General features: G+C 47.8%; 1 protein-coding gene across 2 annotated transcripts in view; it reads right to left on the reverse strand.

Moving 5' to 3' along the window:
• utp20 (UTP20 small subunit processome component) overlaps positions 1-17,954 on the reverse strand; it is a 28,943-nt gene that overhangs the window by 6,616 nt on the left and 4,373 nt on the right. Inside the window, exons 8-49 of one of the 2 annotated variants that reach the window (XM_023816862.2) lie at positions 17,547-17,702; positions 17,169-17,318; positions 15,581-15,715; positions 15,339-15,416; positions 14,992-15,170; positions 14,685-14,840; positions 14,501-14,589; positions 14,266-14,371; positions 14,006-14,156; positions 13,864-13,926; positions 13,548-13,706; positions 13,214-13,290; positions 13,028-13,107; positions 12,649-12,925; positions 12,239-12,424; positions 9,332-9,422; positions 9,145-9,230; positions 7,735-7,860; positions 7,470-7,636; positions 6,988-7,196; positions 6,756-6,899; positions 6,590-6,669; positions 6,262-6,497; positions 5,934-6,078; positions 5,622-5,709; positions 5,386-5,529; positions 5,157-5,210; positions 4,922-5,074; positions 4,276-4,431; positions 4,049-4,189; positions 3,787-3,924; positions 3,566-3,705; positions 3,399-3,487; positions 2,936-3,228; positions 2,403-2,542; positions 2,149-2,305; positions 1,961-2,059; positions 1,651-1,818; positions 1,338-1,504; positions 791-938; positions 528-644; positions 166-336 (exon numbers count right to left, since the gene is read on the reverse strand). In XM_023816862.2, coding sequence (XP_023672630.2) covers positions 166-336; positions 528-644; positions 791-938; positions 1,338-1,504; positions 1,651-1,818; positions 1,961-2,059; positions 2,149-2,305; positions 2,403-2,542; positions 2,936-3,228; positions 3,399-3,487; positions 3,566-3,705; positions 3,787-3,924; positions 4,049-4,189; positions 4,276-4,431; positions 4,922-5,074; positions 5,157-5,210; positions 5,386-5,529; positions 5,622-5,709; positions 5,934-6,078; positions 6,262-6,497; positions 6,590-6,669; positions 6,756-6,899; positions 6,988-7,196; positions 7,470-7,636; positions 7,735-7,860; positions 9,145-9,230; positions 9,332-9,422; positions 12,239-12,424; positions 12,649-12,925; positions 13,028-13,107; positions 13,214-13,290; positions 13,548-13,706; positions 13,864-13,926; positions 14,006-14,156; positions 14,266-14,371; positions 14,501-14,589; positions 14,685-14,840; positions 14,992-15,170; positions 15,339-15,416; positions 15,581-15,715; positions 17,169-17,318; positions 17,547-17,702 — 5,889 coding nt within the window. Of the gene's footprint in view, positions 1-165; positions 337-527; positions 645-790; positions 939-1,337; positions 1,505-1,650; positions 1,819-1,960; positions 2,060-2,148; positions 2,306-2,402; positions 2,543-2,935; positions 3,232-3,398; positions 3,488-3,565; positions 3,706-3,786; positions 3,925-4,048; positions 4,190-4,275; positions 4,432-4,921; positions 5,075-5,156; positions 5,211-5,385; positions 5,530-5,621; positions 5,710-5,933; positions 6,079-6,261; positions 6,498-6,589; positions 6,670-6,755; positions 6,900-6,987; positions 7,197-7,469; positions 7,637-7,734; positions 7,861-9,144; positions 9,231-9,331; positions 9,423-12,238; positions 12,425-12,648; positions 12,926-13,027; positions 13,108-13,213; positions 13,291-13,547; positions 13,707-13,863; positions 13,927-14,005; positions 14,157-14,265; positions 14,372-14,500; positions 14,590-14,684; positions 14,841-14,991; positions 15,171-15,338; positions 15,417-15,580; positions 15,716-17,168; positions 17,319-17,546; positions 17,703-17,954 lie in introns of both variants that reach the window. The other variant, XM_023816861.2, reaches the window with a different exon arrangement.

The following is a 17,954-nucleotide window of genomic DNA, read 5'->3' on the forward strand; positions in this document are numbered from 1 at the left end:
AGCTTCTCAAGTAAAGTACCCAAAAGCATGAAACTACAAGCTAAATGTATCTGTCTAAATTTCTTTGAAGTTCATGCGCAGCGATGATAGAACTGTATAGAACTGAAGACAAACAAATGTCCATGGCATGTATGTAGAAGCAGGGCCTGGTGGCCTTTGAATCACCTTAAAGCAGTTGACAACCAGATTGAAGTTCTCCCCACGGGCTGCACCAGCCTTGGCATAGTCCTTCAGCAGGACGAAGAGCGTCTTGGTCAGCTGGTCTGAGCTCTCCGCCAGTGACGGCAGAGGGAACTTCAGGACCCATGTGAAGGCCTGCAGGGCTTCTGTTATCACCTGCTCACACAAACACGCGGCATTAGCACAGTGTCACATTGTGTTACATTCACACACGCGCAGTGCAGAGCAGTTCCAGCTCTTGCAGTAGCACGCAAATGAGCTCGGTCAAGCAGCTGAGTGGCGTCAGGAGCCAGTGCATCCTAGGCACCAACCCACCAGCTGAGGGCAGCACTGAGGCAGGTCCTTACCTTGACATGCATGGAGTTCAAGCAATCCAGCAGCAGGGGAACAAACGGGTCCAGCATTTCCAAGGTGGTCATTTCAGATGAGTTGACCTTTGACTTCTTTAGACTCAGGTGGAGTAGCTGAAGGTGGTGGTGGGGGGGGGGGGGGGCACAGGGTACAGTTACTGAAGAATAGGTAACACACCAAGTGCATAAACACCACAAGGATGCTGAGATCAAACAGATATAAAACATCATAAAACATACGGCTCCAATAAGATGCCCACCTTCAGTCCCGTGTCGACCAGGATGTGCATGTTTGTTTTACTGCTGATTAGAGCCTTCTGGCCACCCCTCTTGGGGGTGGGGGGCAGAAGCAGGCAGCTGGGAGGGGGGAGCCTGGGGTCTCGAGGGGGTAGAGCTGACACCTTACCCCTGCAACACATAACAGTAAGGAAACTCATCTCAGGATCCACAAGACTCCCAACTGCTAATCCATAGAAATATGGGATTGTTTACATTGGCACAACTACACAGATATGAGGGCAGTGTGCGTGTGTGTGTGTGTGTGGGGGGGGTGTATATATTACATAGTGAAGATCCAAAGTCCCCACAATGTGATAAAAATCTGATTTCTACCTTTGCACCTCCCACAAGGATAACCAAAATTTTATAAAAATCTCTGACTGCATTTTGGTTACTTAAGGTTTAGGTTAGGGCTGTGTAGGGGTTAAGGTTAGTAAGCTGGGATTGGGGTTTTTTCCCCTATAAAAATGAATGGATGGTCCCCTTGTGTGGGGTGTGTTCGTGGGTGCACACGTGAGAGGAGCATACCTGGTCTTCTGCGTGAGGAGAGGCAGGCTCTCGCTGACCAGCCCGTGACTCAGGAGCAGGATGGACTGGGGTGTCATGCCCTGGTTAAGCAGCAGCCCATCCACCAAACGCTGCAGCACAGTGTGGACCCGACGGGACACCTTTAGACTGCTTGTGTTTTCCAGGATCTTCAGAAACGGGAAAAGAGGAAAAATAAGGTGATGGTTCTGAGGCAGGGTTGGAAGATAGGGTTAGACAATGACGGTCTGAAAGGTCGGCCTCCTTCCTCGGCTTCCATTCACATCAGAACAGTAATAAGCGTGGCTCCGCCTACCTCTTTAAGAGGCAGGATGATCCGGGTGACACACTCCTTCCCAGTATACTGGCCCAGCAGCTCATAGGACTCCATACTCTTGCTACTACGTGCCTCCATCAGCTTAGACACTATTCCTTTCACCTCCTTCTCTTCAGCAACAGACCCAAAAAGCTCATTGTTGAAGATCTGCCCAAGCATTGAGAGACGACCATTGGGAAGAAAGACCACAAAATGCTAAAATTCAACCAAAGAACAGGCAAAATGCCAGTGACCAAAATAAAGGAAATGTAGTCGTTCTAAGTACATATATAGGTGAATTAGTGCGTACCTCCAACAGCAGGCCCAAACAGGGGTCCAGATCTCCACTCTTCATGGTCGGACTCAGGCAGGACAATAGCTTATACACAGTGAAAGTCAGAACATGGACCTGCAAGGACAAGAACAAATTTCACATTCCATTCTCTGACAGGATTTTTTTCTTCCAAGCTAAGCTTGGTATAAGACAAAAACAGTCACCTGATACCCCTTGACCAGAATGCTCTGCATCTCCTTCAGCAAGTACTGCAGGTAACGAGAGCCCAGGGTCTCCATGATCTTGATCAGAGTGTTCCGGGCCACGTCTCGGATCTCCTGGAACCGGTGCTTCAGCAGCACGCACACTTTCAGAAGAATGCTGTCCATATCAGGACATAGTTAATACAAGCAGGTCTTCGGAAGAAAAGGTCAAAATCAGAATACAAAAGTGGACCCCCGCCCCCACACACACTGACCCAGGAAGGTTGGCCTCCATGACCTCCTGTGGAAGGGTCTGCAGGAGGCGCACCATGGCGAAAGCGATGGGGACCCTCACCGCCACCTCCTCATCCACCTCATTAGACTTTGCCAGCTTGTGCTCCTCGTCCTCTTTCAGCTGAAAGAACAACCGCATGAGGACGCCATCACTACAAGATGTGGTAATATATGCAAATGTCAGGTTCACCTCTGAATCAGAACTGGAGAGTAAGGTTCTCTCTCAGCTCATCGAAACGATTGACGGTCCGACGCTGCTCATTCTATAGAAATGACTCTCAAACCAGTCCTCTGGGCACACTGGACAGATGCACATCTCTGTTTTATCCCAGTTCCCAGTACACCTGTAAGGTATTTAGAGCTCCTGACTGCTTGGGTCAGGTGTTCTGGGAACTGGAATAAAACAAAAATGTGCATCTGTCCAGTGTGCCCTGAGGACTGGTTTGGGAAACAGTGTTCTATTAGACCACCTAAACACATTAGTGCCAGTAACATCAGCGTGCGCCAAACTCACTCTGGCTGTCAGGCACTTGTGCAGCTTGGGCATGATCTTCTCAGTGACAGTGTGGTGGATGGAGGTGATCAGAACCTCCAGCTCCTCCCTGCTCTGGGGAAGCCCAGTGGGTACGGTCTTCACAGGCTGTGCTGTCATTGCCGAGGTTGGGGGCTTTGATGTCAGTTTTGTGCTCCCACAATCCGTCTTGGCGGTTTCCGTCTCCATGGCGACCGTCTCCGGGACATCTGCCTCCACAGCCTCCTCAATGTCACTTTCGCCTGTGTCCATGGCCAGCTCTTCATCCTCCTCACCTTCTGCATCCAAGCCACCGACACCAGCAGGATGAGAGCGTAACTGGTTAATGGCACCAGACGTGTGGCGTTGCTTGAGGCCAGATTCACAGAAAGAAACGCGACACATATGACGCATACCGGCCCCTGAAGGTACAACAGCGTTATGGCTAATGCCCGTTCTCACTTACCATCAGCCTCTTTGCTTTTTGCTGCTTCTATCTCTTTGCTCATTGTTTGGTGGTCAAAGTGGAAAGCGTCTAAAACAATCACCAGCAGACTGTAGGGAAAAGAGAAATCAGTCAGTGGAAAATGCACTCCATGTGCAAAATCCTAACTCACGCTGGAGGACACTTGCCTGACAGCCAGTTTCTGTTCCGCTTGTCCAGTCTGCAGAACGTGGATGAAGTGCTTGAGGTAATACAAGTACTTGGACCAGGTGAGACATCTACACACAGCTCCAAGAACCTCTATAGATGCTGAGGTCACGTTCTCGTACTGTGGATACATGGACACAGTTAATAGACAGACGCAAAGATGCACACATCTTCCCTCCAGAACACATAGAGCAGATGCTACCTTGAGCATCTTTTCACTGAAGAGAGCTGTCGTTGCATAGGGCATGATGTAGTTCTGTAGGGACCGGGATGACATCACCACGGTCCCTTCCGTCAGCTGCTTTGCAAACTTCCTGAGCGCACGCCCTCTCCTGTGGATCTGAGGGAATAATCAAGAAGGACAGGAAAATTTGCGAACTTGCCAGTATAAAGCAAGGATTTCCGAAGGCTGAGCGAGCAATGGGGCTGAAATCGCCACCTCAGGAGATTTCCAGACCTCCTACCTGGATGTGCTTCATGTGCTCGAAGAAGTCGGATTCCGGGTCGGTGTAGTTGGTGAGTTGCACCAGGTCTCGGAACTCCGGGCAGTTGGGAAAACAGCGAATCAGGGAAGACAGGACCGTGGTGTAATCCTGCTGGACGGTCTGAAGGCAGGCGGACACCAATTCATAAGAAAAGTGGCTGCTCTTGAACAGAAATGGTGTGAGGAACATATGGGTGTGGGCCCCACCTCGGTTCTGCTCCGGAGACCTCGCCGCACGGCCTCCAGCAGCGTGTGTCGCACCGCCTCTTTGAATACCTCCTCGCTGTGCTCTATCTCGGATAGCCGTTTGATGACCGCTGTCAGGCAGACGGTAGCGCTGTCCGCCAGGGACATGTCCCCAATCTGTGGCATGAGACAGGCAGGGGTCCGAGGCTCAGTGCAACTCCAATGTGATCCAATAGCGAGGTTATTGTTGCTACCAACCAACATATCTGAGACCAGTCCTTCTAACCCTGAACTCAATGCCATGTGTGGCTCAGCAGGTTCGGCCGCTGTGCCTCTGACAGGAAGGTCACTGGTTCGAATCCCGTCCTCTGCAGAATAGTGCCATGTCTGTTGGACCCCCTCACAGAATGCTCCAGGGACACCAAGCTTCACTCTCAATTGTATACGAGTCTCTCAAAGGAGTGCAAGGTTGGATACATAAAAATGCAGAATTCCAATGTACTTGTGCAAATGAAGCATCATTTCATAATGGATTCCATCTAGATCTGAGATAAACCACGGTCTCTAAAGCAGGTCGTTGATCATTCCGTGTCCCCCATCTGAGAAAGGCCGACATCTTCACTCAAAAGTCGGGGCAAAATCTGAGTAAGCTGCAGGCAAGACTGACCTCAAAGGAGTAGAAGCAGTTGTGCATAAGGGCCTGCAGGTAGTTGAGGTCCAGGGTCTGCATCTGCTGGATGTGCCTCGTTGCGGCCTGGAAGGCTGTCAAACGCACGTCGAAGTGGATCTCGTCCAAGTGGCGGCTGTCGAAGGCATTAAGCTGGAGGAGGACCACAAGCGGTCGCATGACAGATGTTCTAACAGAGACGAGAGCATGGATGGTGGACGGAGAGAGGGGATACCTGTGTGGCCATGTCCGTGATGTACTTCAGCTCACTGTTTAGGTCTGACACCGTCTATGGAAACAAAAAGCACAGGTCAGGCACTGCTACTCAGACCCGCCCCCACCCCCCACCTCAAAAGCTGGGGCACAATAGCATCGGGGCTATAGGATTTTGGGGATGGAGCTGGTAGAGAAGATACTGGACCTTCAGGACAGCCAACTGACTGAAGCCTGGAGGCTCTGCTCACCTGGAAGACAGAGCAGAGGGCCTGGCGGGGAAGCTTCTGATGCATGATGGAGAAGAGCCGACTCAGGGGCTTCAGGAAGACACATGGGTCTGCACATTGCCTCAGCAGGTTCTGGACTGTCTCCAGGATATCCATCTGAGTCTCCTGCAGGGGGGAATCAAGACGAGCAGGTAATGTGGGAAAACTCAAAATCGCATGATATAGGAGGACATAGGAGGGTCATCGTAAAAGGGTACCTGGGGGGTCCCGGGTTTGTACAGGTGTGGTAGCAAGAGATTAATGAGCATGGAGCTCTGCTCTTTGTCTCTCACAAACCTACTGGTCCTGGAACAAAGAAAAACAACATGAATTTTTGGAATCACACAACACCTACTGATCCTGGACCTGTACACTGCCAGTCTATGGGGGCAACGGGATTCATTATACTACCCAGGAATAGAGTTAAATAGGTTCAGTCATTAGTCTTTGGCTAGAATATTATAGAATGCAATAACTTCAGAGCAAGAGAAGGATTTAGCGACTACAGGAATACTGAGAATGACACTTACTTAGAGAGGATATTGAGCTCTTTGCTGACTTGCACCCTGAATTTCTTCTTTTTCAAGCGCTCAGAGTTACTGACAACGCTGCTGAGATACTGCAACAGCATGGAAACATGGGGGAGCAGAAGCTTCGAACCCAGGGTCAAGGAGTCTGGGGGAGAAGGGGCGTTAAGATAATTATCATGCTGTTGTGGAAGACATTTTTGTTATTTTGCTCTGTTTCTCCAAAAAATAAAATCTGTATATTACTGATTCATGCATAGGCCAAAATTCAAGTGTGGGGGAAACAGGCACCTTAAGACCAAGGTCAGGAAGTGGACGTCATAGTTATTACCTGCATCAATGTTAGACCCTTCACTGGGCTGGGGGAACACGCAGCCATTTACAATCAATGGAAACTCTGTCTCCTGGGCGACAAAGTCAGGAGTGGTCACCAGGCTTTCCGCTATGTCCATCACCATGGCAATAGTGGCCGGTGACACATTCTTGGCAGAGAGCAGGGCGAAGACGTTCAGTAGGACGTCGCTCTCGGGGCGACCGGGCCTCTGCTTCATCAGCAAGGGGAAGTACCTAAGAAACACGACAATCAAGAGCAGAAGAAAGACGTTCGTTCCAGCATCAGACATACCCCATCGTGCAATTCAGCAGACACCGGCACTCACCTCTCATTCTTGGCCCACACGTGTATGAGCTTCAGTAGCGGGGTTGGTGTGTAGGTACTCTCAAAGGGCAGCCGACATATCTGGGGGGGGGGGGGGGGTGTCAGATGTCAGACACAGCAGAGCCATTTGCTGAAGATAGTCACATGGGCTGATTTAGCCGACAAACCTGAGGCCACACCACTGCCTCAAAGATGGCATCTATCTCTTCTGCACTGAAGCTGTAGGTCTCGAATCTAGCGAAGTAGTCCTGAACGCGCAGGACACCTAGACGCCTCAGGTTCTTCAGCGGGTTTATGCATCCCGCCTTGAGCTGTACGAGCAGCAGGAAAAGCAGTACAGTTAAAAATCCTGATCCTCGCTATGTATACGCCTGATAGGTCATTCCTTCTTGCACGTGCCTGGTCTCTCTGCTCCAAGAGGGTAGACACCGAGGCAGCGAGGCACAGCAGAATCTGCAGCACTTTGGGCAGGTGCTGCGAGACGAGGTGACCCAGCTTGTGGATCAGCACGTCCACCATGTTGAGCAGGCCGTGCTGCCGGCCGAGGGGCAGGACGGCGGAGGCCTCGGTGCTGTCGGAGGCGCACTGCACCGCAGCCAGGCAAGACCCTGGAGAAAGCAACACTCAGGGAACTTCAGGGAATACAGCATGTCATACATACAGGGATGTCATACAGCAACGTTGACTGCTTCATTATTTATCATGGAGGCATCTCAATGCAATACTGCGGTCAAAAAGAACGAAAAGTACAGGATACAAAAATGAGAGGGGGCAGAAAGTGTATTTCGGAAGACATTATAAGAGCTTCACGTTGGCTTTAGGGGCAACCAGAAAAAACCAGGTGGCCCTTTGCTGTTGGGTTCGGCAGTCAGTCACCATACCTTGGCTATAGTGAATCACGGGCTCCAGCAACAAGTCGATAAACATGCCCATCTCCTCCGGCAAGCAGCCGGCCAGGAAGCGCAGCACGATAGAAGAGCGAGCGGTGGCACAGGCCTTGCCCTGCGACCTGCTGCCCGTCTTACTGCGCATTCGTCCGTAGAGGATCCTGCAGAAATGATGTCATGGCAAAAAAAATTATAATAATAAAACACAGCATAGACGCCATCAGGATTTCTTTCAAAGGGATCGACAGGGAGCACTCACCTCAACAGAACCGGAATAAGACGCGGCCTGTGAGAGGCGTCCACCACAGCCCCATCCTCGGACACATTGAAATGCGTTATCTCCTCCTTGAACCGTTTGTCATCTAAAAGGTTCTCAAGGTTCTCCCTGCGGAGACATTGAAACATTAAACTACTGTCATGGATATTTATATTCATCCTGAAATAGACACATTATTATGTCAGCCTGCTGTCCTTCTGACACACATTACAGATCATCACATTTGACAGGGCAACCAAAGTTAACATACATTTGTTAGTAACTCATTTCACTGTGAAAAGCTATAGACCATTTGCTGTGTGGTATTCCAATTTCCATTTAATAACCCAAACAGAACAGGCATTCACCTTTGCCTTTGTTTGTAGGTGAATGACAAATGAACAGAGCTACATTGTCAGTAATCGGAGACCAGACCCTGTGCTCCCAAGCATTTGGAAAATTTTCAGGTTCTAAATTTCTTTGCGGGAGGCAGTGGAAACTGGAGAAGGTCAAAGAGAACAGAGAGCCCCTCTAGAAACTTGTTTCTCTTTTTTTTTTTTCTTTTCAGGTAGAAGACCTGTTCTCAAAAACAGGCCAGACTGTGAACATCCCAATGAAACATATAAGCATCAAACAATAAACAAATGTTTTGGTGATTCCTGTCCATCGTTATGAAAAAGTAAACCAGGGGTTCTCAACTGGGAGGTGAGGGGGCGAGAACACAATGTTTTTGGTGGCACAGTAAAAGGACATTGCTAAAGTTAGAACTGGGAAGTATCTTTTGCATTTTTGTGGTATATCAATATTTTCTTCAGAACACTATATAGGGTGATACAATACCATTTATACCGATATACTTTGTGTGTTAAAATTAGGACTTCTATATTAAAAAAAATTAATAGAAACCTATAGTACTTCTTCCTGATTGTAAATAGTGAGAGCTTCGTTGGTGATGTTCCACAGAACTCAGAGCTAAAATAAAACCATTCAGTTATCGCCTTCTCACAGGGAAGCTGATTGATTTGCCAAATAGGTTTTAGATTAGATGTTTTTTTGTTGATAAACATTCACCTTCTGTTTTGAGAGTATTATCATAAAAAAGTGTGTTGGTGGAACAGTGGAGTGAAACCTTGTTTGACTGATATTTCAAAGAAATGACATTGGCAATGTACCCAAATTAAAATGTTATATATGTAAAATATGTATATTAATATAAACACTGGCAATTTTTGTCACCATTGCAGAACGCATACAACAGAAACAATATCATAGCCTGTGTAGGAGGGGCTCAAACCGAGGGTCCTTGGATTTAAAAAAAAAAATAATAAAAAAAGGTTGAGAAGAACTGCTGTAAACTCATATTTAAAAAAGAGTTTGTGCACAACTTGATGTGTCCAGAACCTTCCAACTTACTTGTAGGGCATAATGTGGGGATCCTTGTAGGTGAGAACACATTCCAGGGCCATCTTCTGGATGTTCTGGTCCTGATGGCAAAGCAGCTAAAAATTTGGCAGGATAAAGAAAAACAAACCCAGTGAGACATGAATGTAGCAGCTATCGGGGAGAAGTGAAGTGGGACAGAGAACGCAGGTGAACTTACCTGCATGTAGAGCTTATTCAGGCTGGGCTCCAGGTATAATGAGCGCGGGTTGGTGAATCTGGCGAACACTTTCAGATGTGCAATAAGTTGCCTGCAAGCACAAGGCAAAGCAAGCTTATTTGTGGAGCATATTTCCATATAAGAAGCAATTTGATGTACTTTATGTGAAAGACAGAGGGGATAAAACAAGGGGAAAAAATACTGGGGGCAGCTAAAGAACCCGAGGAGCCGGTTTTAACTGCAGGCCATAAAATGACAAGAAGCCATTTTATTACTGTAGAACTGAAGTTGAGCAAGGATCTAAGGGCACTTCTTCACTGCACCCGGTACCATACTTTTCGTACAGTACTTTCAGTATTTTACCTTTTCCAGTGACTTCTGGACCAGGACCAAAAGTACAAAAGCAGTAGGAGGTACTTTTTTGGTACTTCGGTACTCGTCTCCCCTAATTTGGCTAATTATTTCCCCTATCCCTCCTAGGGGAAGATATTCTGCCTGTCCTGCTGCCTGTGACCCCTCCACTACCAGTGACACCCCTCCATCCTGCCCGTCCTTGTCCCTGTGAAACCCCTCCTTTCTTCCCTTTTGCTGTAACACTACAAATCCTGCCATCCTGCAGCACCAGCACCTGCCTGACCCCTGCATTGAGACTCCAACCTTAAAGTTTGGACAGTGTGAATTAGGATTTTGTCATCCTTTCCATTTGACTACTACTGTCGGCCCCTGGAGGATGGACCCCACCTTTTGAGTCAGACTCCTCCCAAGCTTTCTTCCTTCTAGGGAGTTTTTCCTTGCCACTGTCGCCTCTGGCTTACTCACTGGGGGCTTTGGGCGGGGGTAATGTAAAGCGCTTTGAGACCATGTAATGTTCTGAAAATGTGCTATACAACATAAAACTGATTGATTGATGGTGCGGGACTTCCAAATGCGTTCACTGTCGACTAGTTATGCAACTAGCCTGCCTCTGAGAACAATACAGTCGGCATCTTGAAAAAAGTTACAAATACAGAAAACAACAATAAAGTCAAAATAATAATTAAGTAATAATAACGTATGTATGGCCAAATGAAAAGATCAATGCTTTAATTGGAAGACAAAGTAAAAATTGCAGAATTACTCAAACATTTACGACCTGAGCTGTTATCTTCTGAACCTTAGAATTAAGATGGTGGCAGTGTGTGGCTTAGCGGGTTAGGCTGCTGTGTCTGATCGGATGGTTGTTGGTTCAAATCCCAGGGTTGGCAGAGTGATGTTACCACTGGGACGTTGAGCAAGGCTGTTAATCTCCAGTTTCTTCAGGGACTGTCTGACACTACTTCCGCTAAGATATGGGGTGTTTTAGATAACAGTGTCTGCTAAATTATGTAAATATAAGGTACAAACTAAATCTAAGCCTTCCCTATTTATATAAAGTTTTGTCTTTGTTTAAGGAAGCTTAGTCTTGCCGAATTAGGCCTAGCAGAAGCATGTAAAAATTGAGCAAAAGAAATTATCATAAATTGCCAACGGTGACAAAATATCTCCGGCCTTGTAAGCAAGTCCTGAAACACCCAAGGGCCACCTCTGATACTCCAGTTTTCCAACCTGTCGAGGAGTATTTTATTGTCGACAGTATCAAAAGCTGCATTAAGGTCCAAACAGCACCAGGACTGTTATTTAACCTGCATCAGTATTCAGGGAAGTGTCATTTATCAATTTCCTGAGAGCAGTATCACTTTTGTGATGTCAGAAGCCAGACAAAGTCGTCTAGACAGACATTCATGTTTAAAAAGTTTCTCAGTTAACTGAACATGACTTAACCAGGCCCATGAAGAGCAAATTTCAGACAGGTATTTAATCGTTTAGTAATTTCTATTATGTACTTTTTGAACAGTAGCCTGCTTTGGATACTTGGACAAAGCGAAATGTCAAAGAAAACACAGAAGTGGCCAGATAGACATTAATATTAGGAACACCAAGAGCCTTACTGATAAAGGACAGTGAATTCCCAAAAGTACAAAGAGGCTCCTTCACATGTCGTGTCAGATGAAACATTTCCAAAATAGCAAGAAGTTCTCTGGCAGTAACTGTGTGCAAATTAAAATCATCCATGATAACAAATCAGGTAATTTGCTATTGAGTATTTATGTTTGTGGATGGCAATAAAATACAAGGTGTCCCTTTCATCACAATCCAGACAAAGTCCAAGGAATCTCAATCGCCTAACGACTGCACTGGAGTGCATCCATGAAGAAGCTAGACCCTAATTTTTCTATCAAATGAAGAACCATTGAAATAAGTTTTCTTTGGGGGGAGAAGATTCAAAGAGGACTTTTGCACTACAGATATCTAACCATGCTTCAGTAGGAAGCATAGAAACTTGTATGAAATAAAACCATTAGCTAAAAACAGTTTGTTGTACGAGATCCTATATTGAGAAGGATGGCGTTATACTGTTTAGGGAAGAATCCAGGACAAAATGAGACTGATGTCAAACCGGACTGATTTACCCCGTGAATCACACCCTATCCTTTCCATCATGAGTAAAACAGGACACAGAGTCCCAGGACGTTCTGAGAGCAGCTATAGGTACCACTGTGAGGACACTGGGGACCCTGCAGATACTGGTGCTTGTTGACTATTTGTACATAATGACTGATCTTAGCGTTAGATGAACATGCTGTACTTTGTACCAACAGAGACGATGCCTGTTAATGCTGTTCTTGGCACTGGGGCCTTCTTGGGGGAGGACAAGGATGAGGTGGGCTGGTGGTCAGGCTCCGGGGGGGAGCCTTATGCTTTTGTGGTGAAACCTCAGGGCTGACAGCCACAGAAAGACAGATTAATGCCAGCAGACAGGAGAATGAAAGCAGCAGCCCAGCAGTATTACTCACCCTGACGCTAAGAGTCACAGAAAGGAAATCTTACTTGGCTGCTGCTCTTCTTGGGACCCTCTTCTCAGTCTGCTTGGTCTCTTCCTCAGGATCTCGCTCGTCGTCTCCCTCTTTCATTTCAGCCTCAGCGCCTGGCTCCTCGGGCTGCGGGACGGAGCCGGTTCTCCTCTTCAGGTCCTGAGTGGGAGCCACCAATTGGTCGGCTCGGTAATATTCCTGGCTGTTAGACACCAGAAGGTACAAAGATATGCGCCTCAGTTTCAGGCTAATCACCAGGCTTCAGCTAATAGCTCCTAGAACTGTGGTAGAGTACAGTAAGATTCTTTAGGTCTGAATCGAGCTTCTCCAACTAAAACCAAGGACTGAACTGTCCACTGCCGGACTAGGCAGAGTCACAGCCATGGGCAACAGGGAGAGCGCAGTGAAGATGCAGTGGGGAACCACCTGATAAATCGGAGCAGCAGAGGACTCAGCTCGCGGCTACGCGGCTCCACCCGCTCAGGGAAGCGGGCCATGGCTTTCCAGAGCAGGAAGCGGAAGTTTGTGAAGTCTGTGCGCTCATCTAAGGCTGCGGTCTGGCCCAGCTGCCTGAGGAACAGAACGCCCACGTCCCCGCTTTGAACCACGGCCTCGGCAGGACGCAAGTCTGCCCCCGTTTCTCCGCCGGCAGGCTCTCTGCCGCCATCACCATCATCTTCATCATCTTCTTGGAGCTCTTTCTCTGAGAAACAAAAACACTAGCTTTGGGATCTCTAACACTGCACTGTTAATAAATATAGACCACAAAAACTCCATCGAAAGTTAGTTACACTCGAGTGCTCACCAGCTAAAAGGGCCACCATCTCTAAATGCTCATAGAAAACTTTCCAGAAACTCTTGTTCTCCATGTCTTTGGCGTAAGATCTGTCATTGAGAGAGACACTTCAGACCATGCTGAGCAAGTGGTGGAGAGGTACATAAATGACTTCAGAGTCAAGGCTAATGCTGGGGAGGGTGCTGGGGTACTCACACTAGCAGTTCAATCACTGGATCCCAGAGGTGGCTGAAGTTTATGAACAGCATCCCAATAAGATACCGCAGAGGCACCTGGGAAAGATCACAGAACAGATGACTCAACTATTATAGATAACTGCTCTTGTGGGGAGACATCTAAAAGGATGCAGACTATGAGAGTTCGGATCCACTGCAGAGAAGGGCACACACTGTTATGAGAGTGACAGCATGGGGTCTATTCTTTATCACCAAAGCAGCAGATGACTCTGTATACCCTCTGCCAGGGATGTGAAAATAGGAGGATTCCCATAGCCTAATAGACCTGCTGCAGCTGGAGGAGGATTCAGTACCTCTTGGAAGGTTCCCAGGGGCAGTGTGGGCTGCACCAGGTCATGGCGCAGCTTGCGCAAGTGCAGCAGCTTCTCTCGGTAGTCCTGCACCGTGGCTGGGACGAGCTCTGCCAGGAGACACACTGCAAACACAGTCTGCGTCTCCAGAGCTTCCTCAGCCTGGAAGCACGGCACATTTTAGGTTAATCTCCCAGGGATCCAATAACCCATAAAAACTCTCAGACATTGATGGTGATGCCAGTATAACCGTTTTCTCAGAAGGTGTCTCAGAAGTTTGAGACGTCTGAATAAATAGAAACAGTGGACTGTTCTTTACCTCGGTCCTCTTTGGAAGCTCGGCCACAAAATGGGAGAAAACTCTCAGTGTAAGAAGCCGAATCTGCGGGAGAAGAATCACATTCAGGTTCTGGTTTCGCAATGCGAACGGCCATTAGAGCGAGGTTTGTACTATCGGGGACCTTTGAGACATTAGATGACAAGTTTGAGTGCAACGTCTGGTACAGTTCCAGCAAAGAATCCTGGGACAGGTGGGCAGAGCAGCCATCAAGGGACAGTCTGGTGTAGTAGAGGTCAGCCAGAAGAAGGGCAGAGAGCTTGGTGGGAAACTTCCTGCAGCAAGTGACAGGAGGAAAACATTCAGGTTCTGTACCTTTCTCTGACAGATATGAAATGCAAAACAAAGCATGAGGTAATGCCATGTGAATAGTGTTCCACTTACTGGATCACACTCCGAATGCGTTCAGCTGGAATCGGGGACAGAACTTCCGCAGACTCCTTCAGGCTAAGTAAAGAACTAAGGGCCTGCCTGGCAACAAACAGACCTCCTGGGAAAGATCGGAGCCAATGCAGAGCAGTGTGAGAACAAACTGTACTGAGGACCTCAAAGTAAACAATGTCAAAAAGGTCAGACTTCGAAGAGTACTGCATTTTTCTTGAACAACGTGGATACTAACCATTCCCCAAGGCCCCATTCTCCACAAGGTGCAGTAATCGATTGACGAGTTTAGTCAAGACTGGGATGACCGTCCCCGTATCCAGCGGCCTGAAACACAGCGAAGACCTGACATGACACCAGACAGCACCAGCAGGATGGAAGATGCAAGTACGAAAGGCAACTGATCCAAGGGCGCTGCTCACCTGACATGAGGCAGGACCAGCAGGGCCGCCCAGAGGTGGGAGAGGTCAGAGAGCGCCTGGTCTTCTGGCAGGTCAACCAGAGAAAGGATATACTGAGGGACTGGGATGCTGTTTTTACCACGACAGGGCAGCCTCTTGTCTTTAGTGCCACTCAGCCTACAAAAACAAAACAAGAAAAAAGTCCATACAAGTTTTAATGAAATACTTAAAAGCTGAAGTATCCAAGGTATCCACAGCATATCAGCGCAGAAGCCCCCAGTAACCGTGGGGGGGTGGGGGAATCAACAGCAGGCTGAGCCAAACTAACCCGAGATGCTGCCCGGTGAAGACCAAGGGGTACTTCTCAAAGGCCATGGAGCCATCAGCAGGAGGCTCCGCCTTCTCCAGGATCAGGCAGGTTAGAAGCTCCAGCGCCAGCTGACGTGTAATTGGGTCATCGTCCTTGAACATCTGCTCCAGGTACAGCAGCATGCTGGGGAGGAAGAGCTACACCAACCGAGGAAAGAGTCAGTCAAGCAGGCGGTGATGCCTCCTAACAGTTTGGCTTCTGATGTTGCTTCTGAAAAATTCTCAGCATTATCGTATGGTATTTGTGCACCAGAAGAATAAAGAATCATAAAATCTGGCAAGGCCGGTGAATCCATCAGCATGTACCTGTTCAAACTGTTTCATGTTGAACATTCCCTTGGCGAAGGGCAGGATGAGGTCCTGGTCCAGCCCACTTCTGAGAACCTGATGGCAGTTCAAAAACAAGAGTGAGCGAATGAGCGAGCGAGCGAGCCCAGAACTGGCTATGCACTGATCAGGGACCTCTCCAGGGTGACAGGTAGAGAGGGACACACAATCATAGTGACGAAAAACCCATCACTGAAACATACAGAGAATCAAAAACACACCTTTTTCACAGTTTCCTGGATTACTGGGGCAGGCAGGGAAACGTTCTCGCTCTGCATGAGTGTCGACATCACCTCCAGCAACAACTGACGGCAGGTGTAGGAGAGCCAGGGGAGCGGAACCAGCCGAAGCAGGGTCTGGAGGTTAAAGGTCACACAGAGAGGGTCGGTTGGGGGTGGGGGAGGTCAAGGAACAGAAGATGCCTGCAAGCGTGAGGCAGGTAAAGGAACGCAACCATCCATCATCAAAAACAATGGCACTCCACCTAGGGCTGGGCAATTTCATATTGATATATTGCACAGATTGCAGGTGAAACAATTGGCTGGCCACAATTCCATAGTATACCAGAAAAGTATTATGTGGTATACCCCGCTACAGTGCATATGGCCCTGAAGTATACCAAACTATAGTATACCAGAACAGTATTATGTGGTGTGCCCCACTACAGTGCATATCGCCCTAAGGTATACCAAACCAGAATTATGTGGTGTGCCCTGCTACAGTGCATATGGCCCTGAAGTATACCAAACTATAGTATACCAGAACAGTATTATGTGGTGTGCCCCACTACAGTGCATATCGCCCTAAGGTATACTAAACCAGAATTATGTGGTGTGCCCTGCTACAGTGCATATGGCCCTGAAGTATACCAAACTATAGTATACCAGAACAGTATTATGTGGTGTGCCCCGCTACAGTGCATATGGCCCTGAAGTATACCAAACTATAGTATACCAGAACAGTATTATGTGGTGTGCCCCGCTACAGTGCATATGGCCCTGAAGTATACCAAACCATAGTATAGAAGCTCCGGTGATTATTACGCATGTGCGATATAATATCGATGATATCACCCAGCCCGAACTCCACCCATTGCTCTACCTACTACCTTTGCAAATTGAACCTAAACTCCATCAGTTTCAATGGCTGCTTCGCAAAAAAAATAAAAAATTACATAAATGTGAAGAATGATATTTATCCATGCATCTTCCACAAACTTATCCCAGTCAGGGTTGTGGGGGGTCCAGAGCACAAGGTTAGGGTACACACCATACTGGATACCAGTCCACACAGGGCATATACACACTTATACACTGAGACTCTGATCAGCTTAACTGCAGGAGAACACTGAAGCAGAGGTGGGAGATTTTAGGTCCTGAGAGTATGAATCCAGACCAAGATTTTGTTTCAACCAACCAGTTGAGTACTCTCTGACTTTTTATACTTAACTGGTTGGTTGAAACACAATCTTGGTCTGGATTCGTATTCTCAGGACCTGAAATCTCCACCTCCGCACTGAAGTACCTGGAGGAAACCCACTTGTCATGAGAACATGCAAGATCCACACATGCAGAGTGGCGGCAGGATTCAAACCCGCAACCCTGAAGGTGTGAGTGCCGCCCACTTAACCACCATGTTACCAAATAATACACAAAGAAATTTAACAAGTTAAAAAACCTGTTTAAGAACATGAATTCCCCAAAACATTTTGCAGATATATATATAATTGTTACAACTGTCGCATTTCAATCATAAAAACCAATAAACCGACCAGTCCAACCAGCATAGAAGCCATAGGTGAAGACGCACCTCACAGACAGACTCCGGTCTGGTTATCTTAGCCCCCTGTTGGTGCTCCATCAGGAGCTGGTAGATATTCAACAGCCTCTCCACATGCTGGGACACCTCCCCTTTGTCCTCGCTCCTCTCCGCCTGCCTCATCACCTCCTCCAAGGAGCCCTATGAAGCAGCATGTCAACAAGTAGGTTCCCAAGGCACCATCCAAGATTTGGAGGACGTCGGGGCTGCTGATGTCATGAATGTCATTAAAAGCATCTGCATAGAGCTACTATAAAATAAATGTACCCTAACCGCACCTCACCACTAACCAAAAAAATAAATAAATCACTATCACTGGACCAATTAACAGGTCGGCCCTATTTTGGAAATGACATCACATGCACTCACCTGCAGACACTCCCACATGACAAGGAGGTGCTCCTGATCAACGTGACTGACCACTGCATCCACCATGTGAACCAGCACCTCCCCGACAGTGGTCCACGGCAGAGACGGACCTACAGAACCAGCTGGGCCCAACTTCTTCAGGATGACAGGAAGGGCCTGGGAGTGAGGGGGGGGGGGGGGTAAAAGTAGGCCAAGTGAGTCATAAGTCGACATGGTCAGCAAGTCTCTTTGTGGTGCTCAGCCGTGACGCCTTGGCACAGAAGCCAGCACATTTCTGTGTCTGCAGGGGGGGTCTAAATAAAGTTCTTATCCCCTCAATTTCTAAAATTCCCCTACAATGTTTCCGAAACTCCAGAGGAATCTGAGGCATTGCGCACATTTTATCTCGTAACATTGATGCAGTCTCAG

This window comes from Paramormyrops kingsleyae, chromosome 1 (assembly GCF_048594095.1).
Source record: "Paramormyrops kingsleyae isolate MSU_618 chromosome 1, PKINGS_0.4, whole genome shotgun sequence".
Classification (NCBI taxonomy): Eukaryota; Metazoa; Chordata; class Actinopteri; order Osteoglossiformes; family Mormyridae; genus Paramormyrops; species Paramormyrops kingsleyae.